The sequence below is a fragment of the Homarus americanus genome, unplaced genomic scaffold (genome assembly GCF_018991925.1).
Source record: "Homarus americanus isolate GMGI-L3 unplaced genomic scaffold, GMGI_Hamer_2.0 scaffold43895, whole genome shotgun sequence".
NCBI lineage: Eukaryota > Metazoa > Arthropoda > Malacostraca > Decapoda > Nephropidae > Homarus > Homarus americanus.
In genome coordinates, this window is record NW_024738072.1 from 986,689 (window position 1) to 1,003,840 (window position 17,152).

At 42.7% G+C, this 17,152-nt stretch overlaps 2 protein-coding genes across 2 annotated transcripts; both read left to right on the plus strand.

Moving 5' to 3' along the window:
- The first annotated feature begins 380 nt into the window (after positions 1–380).
- LOC121873711 lies at positions 381–9,614 on the plus strand. Its single transcript, XM_042377413.1, has 5 exons — positions 381–429; positions 1,836–1,935; positions 3,858–3,946; positions 4,871–5,545; positions 9,489–9,614. The coding sequence occupies exons 3-5, from the start codon at positions 3,905–3,907 to the stop codon at positions 9,612–9,614; spliced, it is 843 nt and encodes a 280-aa protein (XP_042233347.1). The 5' UTR covers positions 381–429; positions 1,836–1,935; positions 3,858–3,904.
- Positions 9,615–10,645: 1,031 nt separating this feature from the next.
- On the plus strand, positions 10,646–15,908 carry LOC121873671 (glutamate receptor-like). Its single transcript, XM_042377346.1, has 11 exons — positions 10,646–11,048; positions 11,331–11,501; positions 11,774–12,018; positions 12,139–12,270; positions 12,486–12,648; positions 12,861–13,102; positions 13,338–13,522; positions 13,837–14,067; positions 14,650–14,828; positions 14,996–15,149; positions 15,542–15,908. The coding sequence occupies exons 1-11, from the start codon at positions 10,840–10,842 to the stop codon at positions 15,749–15,751; spliced, it is 2,121 nt and encodes a 706-aa protein (XP_042233280.1). The 5' UTR covers positions 10,646–10,839; the 3' UTR covers positions 15,752–15,908.
- Positions 15,909–17,152: the final 1,244 nt, after the last annotated feature.

Sequence of the window (17,152 nt, forward strand, 5' to 3'; positions counted from 1 at the left end):
TTAGACAACACATTATGCTTCCAATATCTTCCCAGGTGGTAGTACTGTAGTGGATTTCTCCCCTGCAAACGCTGTTTGTCGCTGAGTAGCCGACCCCACGAATTCCCCAGTGTATGCCTCGTGGTCTGGGTCAACCAGCGCCGCCATACATCACGGAGGTCAACTACTAAGCCACGCCTACCCCCGCTATTTAAGACCTGACCTCGTGGTGACCTCTCCTCTTCTAGCTACAGCCGCAGCCAGCAACACCTCCTCCTCCTGCCTGGCGGCCCTCGCTCCCGCCGGCGAGCATGGCGACCCACAAGCTGGTCCTCCTCTGAGCGTCCTCACCAACCAGCTCTCTCTACATCACGCTTGTAACCACGCTGCCACTTCCCAGCACCAAGCTGCATTGTACATCCAATACAATATGTATACAGTGAGCACATTGTGAGTTTCCTTTCTCCATCCCATCCTGAGTGTGAACCAAACATCCCATACCCCACAGTACCTCCCTGTTTGGTAACTGGCCTAATGTAGAAATGAAAATTAGTTGTCTTGTCTGTGTGCTTATAAGAGCTTATCATTTTCCGTCATTTGTGTGAGTGAAGTTGCATATCGGTCATATTTGAAGCTATTTTGTGTTAATATTAGAAAACTTTTGACAGGATCAAACTAGATGTCCAGTATATATTTTAGCCATATTGAACTAATAGCTGCTGCCTTGAACCATTTAGTTTTGCATTTTTATAAAGTATAGTAGGGGAGACTTCTGTAGTGAAGAGGATAAATGAAAAGGAAAAGTAATCAGAGACGTGACCGATCGCCCAAGCGGCCAACGAGCTGGTCAGTGGCGAAGAGGATAAAAGTAAAAGTATTTAGTTATGACTACTTCTCTTCGTTAAATAGTCTTTTTATAGTAACTGAAACATAATATAAATGCTGTTTTGGTTTATGTGCACATCTGATGAGTTTGGCGTCAACAATGAACCCCCCAAAATACCGTCCTGGCGTCGACAATTTCGGTCATGAATGAAACATTTTGATGAAGGAAACGTAATGGACAAATGGAAGTGAAGCAATAATTTGGTTTAAAGTTCTTGCTTGCCTTTTTGGGTGAACAATATTAGCACATGGTAATATTTAAATTTGGTTATTTAAGTTATCAGTTGGAAATAAAGTAATTTAGAAGAGTTTAGATAATTAATTTAGGCGGTGATAACAAAAACTAGTTTATGTACCTTAACACCTAAAGACGAATAACCAAAGCCAAATAATGAATTCTGAAGACATTAACTATCTGTAGATGACTTTACGTGATAATCAGAAATAGTAGTTAATAGGGAATTGGTATTATTTAAGTTTTAAAGGGACTGTTGGAGGCGGAGGAACAGGGCTGGGGCGTCATGGAGGGAAGGATGAAGTTGATCCTCGTGCTCTTGTTCTTGGCTACAACTGGTGGTGTTTTAGCACATTACATCAGTAAGGCACAATATGATGGGCCAAGTGAAGATATTGGTCAAAGTGAGACTTGTCAGTTGATGTGTGGCAATATGTTTGATGATGTGAGTTAGGATTATAATGTACTGTACTCTTATGTATTTTGTGTTATGTTATTATCTTCACTGTAAGTTACTGGTGTCTTATATTCACTAAGTTACTATTGTCCTATGTTCAGGGCCACCGTGAGCTGTCCAGGGCCCCGGAGAAAGATAAGTTTGGTAAATTTGCATTTTCAACCATTACGACTCCGTTGAGCAATGTTTTTTATTATTCGATTTTTATATTGATTTTTGTCGGAAATCACTCGTTTCTAACCTAACCTAACCCAACCTCACCCACTCGTCTGTTTGCAGGAAAAGGGAGAGAACGCGTGTCTGCGAGGCTGTCATGGATATCAAGGCATTACCAGGGATGACCCAAATGCTCTTCGGGACAAACGACTTTGTCATGACAGTAAGTAATATTTTTGGTTGGTGTGATTTAACTGAACACGGAGTTTCTCATAGGTTTTGTGTTAAAAAAGGTAATATAGGGTATTATTTTCTTGTAGCTCCTTCATTCCTACCACTAATCTATTATATTCGAATAAGACGTCTAATTATAAGATAATTTTCATCTATTACATTACCGGCGGAAATGTGTAATAACGGAGATAGCTCTTCCAAATTTTTTTCTATTTCTTCCATTAAATCGCGCCATTATCGTCTGCCTCTCCTCCAACACTGCGTCCCCTTCATAAATCATCCTGCACATGCGTTTCTGTACACGTCACGCGGCCAATAAAAAGCCTTTTTTTATTTTGAAACCAATTAAAATGTTTTTGGGTTTAATTCGCGGTATTTTTGGCCCAATCAAATTCGAGTATTCTTTTTGGTCTCATATTTTGAAGTTCAAGTTCAGTTCCGACCATGGAAGTCTGCGATGGATGTCACTTAAAGTATATGGAGCTGATTGCGAGTTTTTGGGAAAAAAACGAAGAAACTATAGCATTTTTTCGATCTCATGGTGTTCTTCCAACCTCAGTAAAGTGTACTAAGAGCAAGACAATGTAAATATTGCAAAGACCAACATATGTGGCGTTGTGTAAGAAATAGGTGATTCCATCATATGGTGAGAGTCAGTTAAGTTAGGTCAGGTTAGGTTAGGTTTGGTTATTGTTTTTCTAGTGTTTTATTGTGTATTTCTTAGTCGCTTAGGCACTTTTTCTTCTCGGTAAACGTCAAACGAAAAAAAAAAATCGCTTAAAAGAAACGGCTAATTTCCGCCCAAAAGGAAGGTCATATTCGGTCTCAGCACACACTAATACACTATACAAATATAATTTAAACTTGCTACAAGTGAACGGAGCGACGAGAAAAATTTACCTAATATAGAACCTTTGAATAGCAGGGGATTTCTTACTCATGTTACTTGTTAACCTTCCATCTCATTTATTTGATTCTTTATACGAAGCTTTTGAGGGAATACTCGTATGTTTTAGTTCCTCGAGTTTAGACAGACAGACAGATAATATTATTTTCTCAGTGCCAGACACGTAAAGGAGAGTTAAGTGTTGTATAGTGATCAGTCAGTCACTTGGCCACCTCAGCTTGTATTATTGGACAGAGTAAAGTTAGTGTTGATCGAAAATAGCGTACAGTATTTAGGACGGTAAATAGCGTAAGAAACAACCTGTTTCTCGTATTAATTTAAAATTCGTGGTACTGTGGGGTGGCTGATGTTCAGTAACATGATTTATACTGCACTTGAATTACCCGCAATACTTAGTTCTTGAGAAATTTACACAACAATGGTCTCCAATGAACTGATGTTAATAAGAGATATACAATATATGGTTTTATTGTAGCTTTAAGAGCCGTTATAAAAGATGTATTTACTGTTTCTTTGGAGAGACGATAAACAATGAACAAATATTTTAAAGGTTTTATTAATGAGTTCTAGGTTAGGTCCACTTATTTGTAAAACCTGTAAATAATTATATTTTCAGTGTCATTAACCCGAAAATATTTTGATAATCCTATTCCAAATATAAAAGGTAAACTAACGTAAATTTATTTGATTTATGACGCAGTTATCGCAGTTATCAGTACAAGTGTGAGAGAAACTGGTGGAGGTGTTGTGGGGATATACTGCAGCAACGTTAAAATACTGTACTTGACACTGCAGTGCCATGAACAAATGGAAATGGAAACAAGATATAAAAGTGCTGAGAGAGAATCGATAGTGGGAAATGTATTATTAATTTTAAGTAATAAAATAATATTTGTACTACATGAACCTCTGTGTTTAGTGGCTTGCTGTAGTAATTAATTTGGTAATGTCATTGGTACGCTGGATAGTAGAGTGAAACTGAGTTGCTTTTCACTTGTTAACAGGATGTGCACGAAAGTTCCAGCTCGTTCCAGTGGAGAAGAAAGCTTGTATGTTTGGCTGCAAAGTCATGCTTAAAATGCATGCACACAAGGTGAGAATATATACTGTTTGTATGTCCACAGACAGTAGGTGTATACTTGAAGGATGTGTACAGTAATGTGGCCAGGAGGTACAGGTGAAGGGGAGGAATGGTGCAGTGTATTGTGAAGCCATCAACTATACTACACCATTTGTCGTCAAAGTTACTTATACAAGTCTTTAACAACACTATCATTTGAGTGTGCAGTGTTGTGTTACTTTAGAGTGGTTCCCAAACTTTTTCTGATCATTACCCACTTTTCATATATGATCCTTATCCATGGCCCCCCTCTCCCAATCCATATCTCTGGCTGGCTCAGCTGCTGACTGGCTGTTCTAGTGTGGTGGGGCTTGGGATTTTTATGTGTATATAGCCTCAGCTTATGGCCCCCAGTTTGGGAACCAGTGCAAGTTTAGACATTTATCTACTGTTACTTGTGCTTTTACTTAACCCTTGATCTTATAGTTAAGGCTTTTGTTTCGAAACGTCTTAACAAGCAAGGAGGAACAGGTTTGAATCAAACTAGGTAGTAAAGATGTAGTGCAAGGTGGTTAGGTGAGGTTAGATTAGGTGTAGGTTAGATTAGATTAGGTGTAGGTTAAGGTAACATGTAACAGTTCCCCCTCGCAAGAAAGGCCCCCTAGTAGGCTAGATGTTTGGTGGAGGGTCACACAGGTGGAGGTCTTCCTTCACCAACGTTTGTCTCGACAGTTTGGAACCTGCTCGGTGTGACAGTAGCGCAGCATGTTGACGCCCTAACCACGACGGTACTGAGTGAGGGTTGCAGCTGATGGTAGTTATGTAAGAAAGATGGGAATATTTATATTGTTTGTGTGTGAAATTAGAATTAATGTATACTTCAGAGTATAGAACAGATACCATGAGTGTACTTGGGTTGTCCAGTCAGCCAAGTTCAAATATTTAATTTATTTTCAGCCTCCTGTTAAACAAGAAGACATGGTGGTCGCACAGGAAATTGAAGAGCTCCTCGGTAACAAAACTTTTAGTTCATATCGGGAGAGAAAACAGCCAGTTAGCGTAAAGAAATCATCTTCAGAAAATGTGGCTCTCGCTCTAGGAGGAAAGTTTCATAGTACTGCAGCATCAACCAGTCATGTAAAACCAGAATTTTCAACTCACCATAAGATTACTAGTGCGGAGACTGAAGGACAAAAGAATACAACAGTTGATGTTCGGGGTATACTTGGGAATAGAACAAAGGGCATGGAAACTCTCTCAACGCACGGTAAAAGAGGAAAGAAAACTCTGGCAAAGAAGGAAAGGCAAGCGGAAGAAAAAACCACACTCGATCTTCTGACTCGGTTAAAGCGAAACGGCTTGGCTATAGAAAAAGTAACGGAACCAAAGGACAGGACTTTCATTACCGGTGAAACAATTAGTCCAGGGGGAGTGGAGCCGACAAGTGGAAGTGAGTCCGTATCTAAAGTAGGAATGAGCTTCAACGTGAAACACCCAACAATTGAGCAGAAAATTCCTTGTGAGGCCAGGAAATTGAGGCCCGTTAAGAAAGTGGAGTGTCGGAAGGGTAGGGCAAGGAAGAAGGGAGTACGGAAGGGTTGGGCAAGGAAGAAGGGTAGGAGGAGGAGGAAGGTAGCTTTGAAGGGTAGGGGAAGGAGGAGGAAGGTAGGTTTGAAGGGTAGGGGAAGGAGGAGGAAGGTGGGTTTGAAGGGTAGGGGAAGGAGGAGGAAGGTGGGTTTGAAGGGTAGGGAGGGGGAGGAGGAAGGTAGGCTCAAGGTAGGGAAGGAGGAGGAAGGTGGGTTTGAAGGGTAGGGGAAGGAGGAGGAAGGTGGCTAAGGGTAGGGGAAGGAGGAGGAAGGGTAGGGGAAGGAGGAGGGAAGGTGGGTTTGAAGGGTAGGGGAAGGAGGAGGAAGGTAGGTTTCAAGGGTAGGGGAAGGAGGAGGAAGGTGGGTTTCAAGGGTAGGGGAAGGAGGAGGAAGGTAGGTTTGAAGGGTAGGGGAAGGAGGAGGAAGGTAGGTTTGAAGGGTAGGGGAAGGAGGAGGGAAGGTAGGTTTGAAGGGTAGGGAAGGAGGAAGGTGGGTTTGAAGGGTGAAGGTAGGAAGGAGGAGGAAGGTGGGTTTCAAGGGTAGGGGAAGGAGGAGGAAGGTGGGTTTCAAGGGTAAGGGAAGGAGGAGGAAGGTGGGTTTCAAGGGTAGGGGAAGGAGGAGGAAGGTAGGTTTGAAGGGTAAGGAAGGAGGAGGAAGGTAGGTTTGAAGGGTAGGGGAAGGAGGAGGAAGGTGGGTTTGAAGGGTAGGGAAGGAGGAGGGGGTGGGTTTGGGTAGGGGAGGGGAGGAAGGTGGGTCTGGTAAGGGTAGGGAAGGAGGGAGAAGGTGGGTTTCTTGAAGAGGAGGAAGGTGGGTTTCAAGGGTAGGGGGAAGGAGGAGGAAGGTGGTTTCAAGGTGGGTAGGGGAAGGAGGAGGAAGGGGTTTCAAGGGTAGGGGGGAGGAGGAAGGTGGGTTTCAAGGGTAGGGGAAGGAGGAGGAAGGTGGGTTTCAAGGGAAGGGGAAGGAGGAGGAAGGTGGGTTTCAAGCGTAGGGGAAGGAGGAGGAAGGTGGGTTGAAGGGTAAAGTAAAAAGGAAGTGAAGGACTTTAAAAGGTAAAGGCAATTAGGGAAATGTGTTATTTGTGAAGGAAATATTATGTTATTTATTTGGTAATGGTGGGTATTATATGCATTGTTTAGGAGTTTCAGTATCGTGATATTGTGTTGTTTTCTAGAGAGGCTTTTTAACATTTTAAGCCACATTGTAGAATGAGTCAAGTATGATATGTTTATGAGGAAGTTTATTAGTAGGTATGAGATGCAGATTGTTTGCTGCCGCCCAAAGAATATATTTTTTTATTAAAGGACGATAGCGAATAAGATATTTTTATACACAAAAAGGATTTACTGTATTATTTACCGATATGGAAGGTTTGCTAAATTACTGAAGTAGATATTCACTGTATTAGGGCAAACTTTATGAATTGGATGAGATGAAAAAAACAAAAGTACTCGTGTGATTCATAAGATAACAAGGTAGTTTTATTATATTTTTCTCAACGCGTGAAATTATGGAAAATTGATTTTTTTCCATTTTATCTCTCTCTCTCTCTCTCTCTCTCTCTCTCTCTCTCTGTATATATATATATATATATATATATATATATATATATATATATATATATATATATATATATATATATATATACAGTATAAAGGTTTCGTTTACTTCATTTTATCCCCATTCACAATTTTAGTTTATTGACACCCAGACTTATTCTACCCTGAGGCAATCTACCACGCTTCCTGCCTTCCACTGTGTTCCTTCTCTTCCTCACACTTCGTCACTAATCCAGTTTCCCTTCCCTTCACTCCTCCCACACACAACATACAAGATACTTTTGCAGTTTTAACAGTATTCTAATAAAGGAAGAATGCTCCTAACTGTATGGTTAATAATATTGATTTCAACATGTAACACACTTTAAATAAGTATACGGTATCTTTACGGGTGGTCTATTGAATATTAAAATGAACATTGCGATTCCTGTTGGCTCAGTCTGTATATATATATATATATATACCTTACCATCACCCTTGCCAGCCTCTGTTGCAGGGCCGGATTCAGGAGTGGGCAAAGTGGGCAGCTGCCCAGGGGCCTCCACATGTACGGTAGTAGCTATATCAGGGCTGGTCGACTTGAAATCACATGAATAACTCGTCATGTCTCACTTTTGTGTGAGTGTGTGTGTTGGGAATTTGTACACTCAATAAATATACAGTTAATTAAAAATTTCTCAATGTTCTAATTTCCTCAATATAACTGCTTATGGCTTCAAAATTCTCCAAGGAAGTCTTCAAATTTCAACATTTTCCCGGGGGGGCTTACAGCGCCCCCCGGAACTCCCAGATGTTTAGGCTCGCTTCACTCGCCACCCCACCCTCTTGGGTAGTTATAATGAGGGGGGCCTCCACAAAGAGGCTGCCCATGGGACTCCACAGGTCTAAATCCGGCACTGCTCTGTTGTATCATAGTTTCTCAGAGAAGAGTAAAGATTTTTTTGAGCGTGTTTACTGTAGGTCATGGGAGAGAAAACTTGGTACTAGAAATTAGGTTAGCGTTTAGTTCGGCTAGGCTAAGTTAGGTTAGGTTAGATAGAGGTTAAATAAGGTTAGGATTAAGTTAAGTTAGGGTCAGGTTAAGCTAGGTTCTCGGAATAGCCAATATTTCTCCCGCCATTTCACCTCTTATGCTATTTCCTCCCAGAGATACAATCACGATCCCCTGACCCTCCAACACCTTCAACCTGTACCCTGCAACTACCCCTGCCAGCCTGTACCCTGTCATGCCATCCGTTACTCACGCTTATGTCCTGGCCATTGTAAATGCACTTCTCTGATGCCTTTTGTTATGTGTGTTAGTGGTCGTTGTTAAGCTGGAGAAGAATTCTGTTAACTGCGCACCGATCGACCTCCTCTTAGTCAACCACAACTACCGTTTACTGAGGCACAAGGAGGAGGGTGCTGACGCTGGCTGGGTGTGTGAGTGTGTGTTTGGCTGACTACTGCTGACAACGGCTTTTTTCTATCTAGAACTTGGTAAGACGCTTTATCATCCCAAGAACCTTTTTTTGGAGGGGGACAAATAACATGTTAGGTCTTTTTTAATATTTACAAGTTTATTACGAATTGTTATTATGCTAAATGTTAAACTGATCATCATACACGCATCTATTTTTACTGGCAGTCTCTAAGTCAACAGTTTGTGGCGTCTAAGAACCAACAAATTATAATAAACAAAAACCCATAATAAGCGATGACTCATTAGCTGTCATGAAAAACATACCAGTATATATTAACATTATTATATTATATATTTAAGCTACCGTGAAGACAAATATAGAATATAAGAGCTTTTTATAGTTATCCCTCATATGGAAAGGAGAACACGGGAGTTGAGGATGGACGCGGAATTTACTTGGGGAGGAGGGGGAGGGGGGAGGGGGCGTGAGAAATGTGTTGTGTTGATGTGGCCAAGACGATAACGCTGCTCAGTCCTCTGTGTTAGAGTGATTTAATTAACTACCAGTGAGAGATAACTCATGTGGGTAAGACTCATGAATATCATGGCATTGAAATCGCCAAGACTAAGACTCTTGGAAGAAGAATTTAAAGATTCCAAGAAAAAAAGTACACATTAAGAAGTTAAAAGCAGCATCTCCATCAAGGACCCCCCCCCACACCGGGGGGGGGGGGGTCCTATGTTGTCAAGAATGTGTGCGCCACACATGTAATTTGTCAATAAATTAGATATACGCAAGTATTTTCCAATGCTGGAATGTTTGCCTCCCGTAATACTGTATGTTACTGCGAAGGTCGTAATGGTATTAGTATTATCAAGCAATGAGCTGTAGAGGTTAACGATACAACAGTGGTGTGTTTGGTTTATAACGTTCACTTGTCAAGAATTTGGCAATAATCTTTTATAATGTAACAGACTGGACTCAGGTGACCCATAAGCTCTCCCGTGACTGTTAGTTATTATCACTGCAGCGTGCTGGTTCCCTTGACCTCTTACTGTTCTCAGTTATTGAGCCCCACCGTGCCATAACCACTCCTGAAACTGGTGCTGGTATTGTGCAGTCTCTCTCAGACAACATAAAGCCATCCCCAGAGTAACATGACCAACACATACCACAGGTGCTGACACAGAGGTGAGGCATGCAGCTTAAACACAAAGATGGATCAAGCATGGCAGACAACACGTACAGACAATAAAAGCAATGAATAAGTAAAATCCTGAACGAAAGCACGAATGGGTAGTGGCAGTGCTGAGTGAGTGTGTAGGAGAGGCCCAGTGGACTTGCAAAAATCAATAAATTACCCCAGAAAAAAGAAGATTATTAATTTATAGTAACACAGTGCGTGAGAAACATTATTAAGTGGACGACACATGACAAGGGGTGAGTATTATAGCAAAAATTCTCTCATGTACTTCAGTTTATAAGAAATGTTAGAGGTAAACAAATTATTAACTCCCTCGGTAATAATGGTGGTGAGGGAGAGGAGGAGGGGGACTACTATCACGTATTACTATTAAGTTTCCATTATTCAGTGGACCGTCAGGGCATCGGGGAAGTGCAATAAGCTGTGTTTAAATCGATGTCTGTCTTATGGTCCGCCAGGGAGTGAGGAGTACCGTCAGTAGGCCCTCATGAGGCTACTCCTGGGGATAATTATCGTCACGACTTTCTGCTCACGCACAATTTTTTTTTCAGTGTTTGGAGGAACATACTTATGTGAACAGCTTTTTAAAAGAAATGAATATAACGAAGAACAAATTAAGGTCCCCTATTACTGATGTGCACCTGCTAAACACCCTTCGTGTTGCTGCGTCATCCATCAGCCAGACATGCAGACTTAGTGCAGCAGGGACAAATCCACCCATCCCATTAGCAACTTATTTCACAGTAACAAACACAGTAAATAAGCGTTCTGTCTTTTTGGGATCAGATGACTTTATTGTGGCCCTCTATCTAAAAAGTCTTGCACGCCCCAGAGAAAGAGTGTATACAAGAGTGAGCTAAGCCAAACTGTATTGACATTTTCACGCTACCAAACGTACGACCAATGCAGATCAAATGATGTTGTCAGTATTGGCTTAAACTTTAGACAATTACAATAACAATGAATTGTAATTATATTACAGAGCTTTAGGAGCTTTATTATAGATCTACATATAAGAAAATATATTGACGAGTATGAGATCTTCTCCCTTCCACCGGCAATCACCAGCTGATCCGTCACTCACCCAGACACTCCCAATCGTAAGCTGTCACTTTCACAGAGGCCATAAAGTAGCGCCGCCATTGACCAGTCCTTGGTTACTCTCGTTCCAGCAAGTATGGCGCCTTCCTCGCCAAAGTTCCTCGCCTTCTCACTCTTCGTGTTGGTGGTGGACCACGCTATGGGCCAGGTTGGCGTCTCCGTGGATCAGGTGGATGAACAGGTGGCCATAATGGTGAGCAAGGTGGTGGAGCATCACCTGGCCGGGTGTCACCTGGTGGTGGCCACAACAACACAACACACGCCAGTATTCTTCTCCACTCTCAGGTAAACACTGACTCACCCTTTAAGGAGACGTCCAAGTGGACTGGTTTCTTCAGATGTTAAGTTAGGTTTATAACTTTAGACGATCTGTACAACCATCGTTAATGTAGAAGCCAACATCACCAATTAGTGTCGGGGGTGAGGCGTGGTGTTGGGGACACAAAACCCTTCTCCTGGAGAGCTCAGGGAAGGTGTCATATTTGATGCAGTGTAATGAGTGTGTTTAACATTACTCGGACATTAAGCACTGCCTGTACAGTATATAACGAAGACGTTCATAATCAGGAAAGTGGCGTCAGGAGTAGAGGCGGTGGTGGTGGTGGAGATGGAGGCGCTGTTCACCTCTCAGGACTCGCCAGCACAACAACGTCTCCTGCAGGAAGTGTGGGGAGACGCCAGGGCCACCTGTCGTGCTCTCATCCTTAACCTCAACAAGGACTCTCACCTCGCCTTCAGGTAACACCAACTACCCAACTTCTCCCCTGTCTTAGAACATCGTCATCCAGTAACTAATGAAGACTGAGAATGATGGTAAAATGTTGTATAAGGATAATATACATCACTTAACTAAGAATATTATATTGTTACCATAACGGCCAGTGTTCTCTGTAATGTTGTGCTTCTTGTTGTTCTTGTGTGTGATTATCGTGCAGCAGCTTACCAGACACTGTACAGTATATATAATGTGCCTATCACGCCACCTACAGGAGAACCTTAATCCTGTACAGGTTCCTGGAGGCGACGGGGGTGTGGCAGTGGCCTGAGACTCGTGTAGTGGTGGTGGGTGAGAGGACTCAGGTGAAGGTGGTCCTCCACCACCCTAGTCTACGCAACACTATACATACACTTTACCTCGCCTTCTATAACCTCGCCCTGTATGCCTGTGAGGCTCACACACCTAACACGAGGCTTAGGATGACAAGGACCGAGAAGGCTCGAGTTTGTCAACAACAACAACACGTTGTTGCTGCAGGTAGGACGCTCGTGAGAACGTACTGTTATTTATTGTTTTACCAACAAACAGTTTGTGAGTCTCAAGTTTAACAATATTGTTAAAATAATGTGGGTAAAATAATTAAAGTTCACCCAACAGCGAGGCGGGAGAGTGTAGAGGTATACAGGCGGTGTCTGTACTGCAATAACGGGGATGCGGACATTGTGTTCCTGTACCTCTGGCCGCTCACGTCTGCCAACAACCACCACTATCACAACCAGCTCTTCCCTGGTGAGCCACAACACAAATACACAACTCATGTAATGACTGCTTTCATCATCGTTACCATCGTTTTACGACCATTTTCCACATATGTGTGAGTTAGCTATGATAACCTAATGGCAGCTCTCCTGCAGCCCTTCTCGTCAGGCTCTTAGACTGAGGTCACTTCTCACAGCCTCTCCCCATGTCATTCTTGACCAAATCCTCGTATACATATATTCCAGAACGACTTGAGAATTTCATGGGTCATAAATTCGTGGTCGTGACGCTGCCATACTTCCCGTTCATCGCCTTCGAGAAGGAGAGTGAGGAGGGCGGGGCCTTGTCGCCGCGAGACTCACTCAACACACGCATGATCAACACCATGGCCCGGTGCCTCAACTTCACGTAACTTGTCTCTCCTTTATCCTGTCTCTCTGTTCAGTGATCCCTAAACCTTAATGGAGATAGTCTATTAGTGGAGATAGTCTATTGGTAATCTGTACGATATATGGCAAATACTGAGGGGCAGTTCAGGGCTGCCAGGCGCCGAAGGGTTTTAATATTAGCCTAGTCTTTGTGAGCAGTATACAGTTTCTTGATTTTTGTATAATGTGCAGGTATATGTTCCGAGAGCCGCTGGATGGTACCTGGGGTGTGCCGACGACGGGAGGCAACTGGACGGGCATCGTGGGAGATCTTCAACACCAACTCGTAGACTTCTCCCTCGACCTGACGCCCACAGCAGCCAGGATGGAGATTATATCATTCACGAGGATCTACACTGATGATCCTCTTGTTATCCTGTCACTAAAGCCAGGACCTCTCCCTCGGTACCTGGCGCTCCTGAGGCCGTTTACAAGTAACAACAATCTGTCTTTAATTTCCATGATCGTGTTTAATGCTTCTTCAGAATCTGCTTCTTGGTATTAAACTATATAGATCAAGGTCCTGAACTGATGTTAAATTTATGGATTATTATTTTAAGATTTTGTAACTCCAAGAGAAATATTTTGTATTACAAAATTATATATAGTTCCTACTAATGATTGGTGATGGTACACACACACACACAACACACACACACACACACACAGGACAGCTGTGGTTGATGGTCATGATGAGCACCACCACCTTGGGCTTCACGCTATGGCTGCTACAGAAGGCGTGGTCATGGGTGTCGGGTGGGTCTGGCCTCTGGCTGAGCACCGCCCATTTTTACATCTGGGGGACGATGTTGGAGAACCCGCCAGACAACGCTCCCGCCAACCTCACCAGCAGGGTACGTGTGTTATGTTCACCACCAGTCCTCACCACAGGACGCTCCTTCACTTGTTGCAGTACTTAGACTCTCAGTGATGAAATATTGGTGTTGAGTTTGTGGTAATTGTTCTTAAAGGTTCATTATAGTTACTGAAAATAGTTTATTATATCTTTGCTTTGTCTTTGAATAGGGTTGTCAAAATCCTCCTTCGTCCGTTGCGTCATAATGTCACATACAAAATCATAAAGGTACTTTTTTGGGAACGAGTTTAATTACATCAGTGTTGGTGACGTGTTGGGTGACCCTGAAGGTATTGTTGGTGTTGTCTGCAGGTGCTGTTCGGGCTGTGTCTGCTGACGTGTATGGTCATCAACATAGGTTACCGCTCCTCCCTCATCGCTCACCTCACTGTACAGAGCAAGACCCAACCCATTAACTGCTTCCAGGATTTACTGAAGGAAGATAACTGGGCGTGGGGTAGTTTTGAGTTTGTGGGAACTACTTTTCTCTACTTCAACGAAAGTTTTGATCCTCTGATTCAAAGGATAGGAAATGAAAAAGAGGTATGGATAGATGCATGGGGGTACAGTTTGTGAGTTCGTATTAAGTGCCTTAGTAGCGTCAGACCCAAGAGAAGCGATTATTGAGGGCAAGATTGTTTAACTGAACTCCCGCGAAACTTTGACTAGTGAGCTTTAAATTTACTCTCCCTTGGATTTCTTCTTTATCACACAAACTGCCAATTATTATTAAATTTCATTTTAATCAACGGGTGAAACAAAAATCCTCTTGTGTGGCCAGTGAGGATTTCTTGTGTGGCCAGACAGTGAGTACCTCTTGTGTGGCCGGACAGTGAGTACCTCTTGTGTGGCCAGACAGTGAGTACCTCTTGTGTGGCCGGACAGTGAGTACCTCTTGTGTGGCCAGACAGTGAGTACCTCTTGTGTGGCCAGACAGTGAGTACCTCTTGTGTGGCCGGACAGTGAGTACCTCTTGTGTGGCCGGACAGTGAGTACTTCTTAACGTAGGTATATGGCCAGTTTCCCGTCACACCACTATAGGCCTTCCACTGTGTGTGTACCCGTATATCTCACAGAATCTCTACAAGTATTCCTCTATACTTCATAATATCTTGCTTGTATCAGACCCTGGGTGCCTCGGCGGGGCTGGAGCGAGTTCTGATGGGTAAGTTCTCCTTCATCACCTCCAAGACTAATCTTCTGACGGATGTTGTTAGTTTGTACGCTGACAGATATGGTAACATTCCCTTTCACATCAGTACCACCCACTACCAGATCCAGGGTGGTGATGCTTGGGGGGTCAGGTGAGTTATCATTACAACAGTTTCTGAGTTCTCACTTAAATACAGAGAAGAGAAATACGTTGATGGCTTTAATTGATGATGATAGTCTGTACAAGTTGTCTGTTTTCTGTGTATTTTTGCGGTTCATGAACATAAATTATATTCAATTTCATGTTTTTTTTTTCCAGGAAGGGCGCGCCATTTCTCCGACAGTTGAGTAAGATGACCCAGAGGATGATTGAGGTGGGGATGATAGACCGATGGACGAAAGACGTGGTGTACACTCACATCACACTGCCCAGGTCCCGTACACACGATGCTCAGAACACAGTGTACTCACAGGTGTAGTGTTATACAGTGTGTGTGGTCACGTCCAGACTAATGCTGTAACATGATTGCTGACACACACACACACACATATCCATATGATTCTAAAACCTATGCCCCTCTTGATCCCGGGGGCTCGCGCGAGGCAGCCTGGTCTACACTGTTTGACCACTTCACTTCTCCAACTGACCGAATAACAAGACACATTCCATTGCTACCTTGTCATATTCATCTCAGGTTTAAAAATAAATACAAGTTATAACACAAAGACAAGAATAATTTAGTATTTCTCAGTTGTTTCTCTCGTAGAATAATATAAAGACTTCCCTAGAGCTGGGACGTTATATTAGCCACATTACACTTTGGTGGTCAATGGTGACATGTTAGTCTACTCTTGTTGTTGACAGGAGAGTGACGACCCGGTGGTACTTGGGCTGAACCATCTACAGGGAGCTTTTTACCTGCTGATACTGGGGCATAGCGTCTCCCTCCTCATCTTGCTGGGGGAGAACCTCACCCAGTACCTCGCCTGCCGGGGTAGAACCTCACCCAGTACCTCACCTGCTGGAGGAGAACCTCGTCTAGTACCTCACCTGCTGGAGGAGAACCTCGTCTAGTACCTCACCTGCTGGAGGAGAACCTCGTCTAGTACCTCACCTGCTGGGGGAGAACCTCGTCTAGTACCTCACCTGCTGGGGTAGCACCTCACCTAGTACCTAAAAAAATAACATATTTAATGATCAACTTTAGACTAGATGACTATGATTGTTTTTGTCCATGAATAAAACAAATGAAAAACACAATATATGATTTGATCCCACAAGTAAACGATCACCAGTACTGTACTCGATGCCAAACTTGTTTTCTTAAGCTCATGATACATCCAGGTGTAAACACAAACTGCAATAAACATCAACAAGCTTAATAAACATAGAGCAACACAATGTTATATGTGTTAGTGGTCGTTAAGCTGGAGAAGAATCCTGTTAACTGCGCACCGATCGATCTCCTCTTGGTCAACCACAGCCACCGTTTACTGTGGCACAAGGAGGAGGGTGCTGACGCTGGCTGGGTGTGTGAGTGTGTGTTTGGCTGACTACTGCTGACAACGGCTTCTTTCTATCTAGAACTTGGTAAGACTACTGATACGCTAATAACCTATTTTATGACAAATGCATTAATGTATAGATGATATTTTTGGTTAGTTGGGGATTTTCCAGGTGAGGTGATGGGTGAGGGAAGCACGTGCCGGTCTGGGTGGCACTATCAAAATCATGTAGTGTTATTCTTATGCATCCCATTAACCACTTAAGTGCCCCAATTGTCACTACTGGCCATTTGAAAACGTTTAGTTAACCCAGTTTTGATTTTGACAATCACTCCGTATTGGGCTGGGCTGGGTTGAACTATGTGTGATGTGTATGTATAAGTTCTGGGGTGTGTAGACTATTGTAAATCCTTCCTGAAGACGCGCTGTACTTGTACTGTTGTGTAAACCGTGTGATGATTAGTCAACTTTCGGTAACTTTCCCGAAAGGAACCAACCAACATTCCTCTTTCTATACTACCTGTGGAGCCAGCTGATGGATGTCAACCATAAACGAGTGAGTGTTTAGTACTGTTAAATTGTTCTCTTTTAAAATGTACTTTGTAAAAACACTTTACTTAAATTATTTTTTTACTTGCCAAACCAAAGCCACCCACGCGGCTGTCTTGTGTAAGTGTGTGAGGTTCTGCGGTGGTGAGAGACTTAATATAATCAACTATTTATGTGAAAAGTGAAGTCGAAGTTTGACATTTGATTCTACTATATTTCAGCACCTCCTAAAAACTCTAGCCTCCTGTGAGTATTAAATCAGAGTCCTATACTGGAGCCTTCAAGAAATATTACCAATTTTGGAATTTGATTAATCTATTTACAATATCATTCATTTTTGTTTTTTTCGTTTACTTTTGTGTGTGATGTTATGAGGCGTAATGTGGTGTGAGTGAGTGCAGATTAAAGTATGTTCCTGGTG

Coding starts and splice junctions, on each gene's coding strand:
- LOC121873711 (XM_042377413.1), top strand. CDS start 3,905: ATGTTTGGCTGCAAAGTCATGCTTAAAATGCATGCACACAAG. Junction 3,947..4,870: donor TTAAAATGCATGCACACAAG/GTGAGAATATAT, acceptor ATTTATTTTCAG/CCTCCTGTTAAACAAGAAGA. Junction 5,546..9,488: donor AGGGTAGGAGGAGGAGGAAG/GTAGCTTTGAAG, acceptor TTATCACTGCAG/CGTGCTGGTTCCCTTGACCT.
- LOC121873671 (XM_042377346.1), top strand. CDS start 10,840: ATGGCGCCTTCCTCGCCAAAGTTCCTCGCCTTCTCACTCTTCGTGTTG. Junction 13,523..13,836: donor CCGCCAACCTCACCAGCAGG/GTACGTGTGTTA, acceptor TGTTGTCTGCAG/GTGCTGTTCGGGCTGTGTCT. Junction 15,150..15,541: donor AGAACACAGTGTACTCACAG/GTGTAGTGTTAT, acceptor TGTTGTTGACAG/GAGAGTGACGACCCGGTGGT.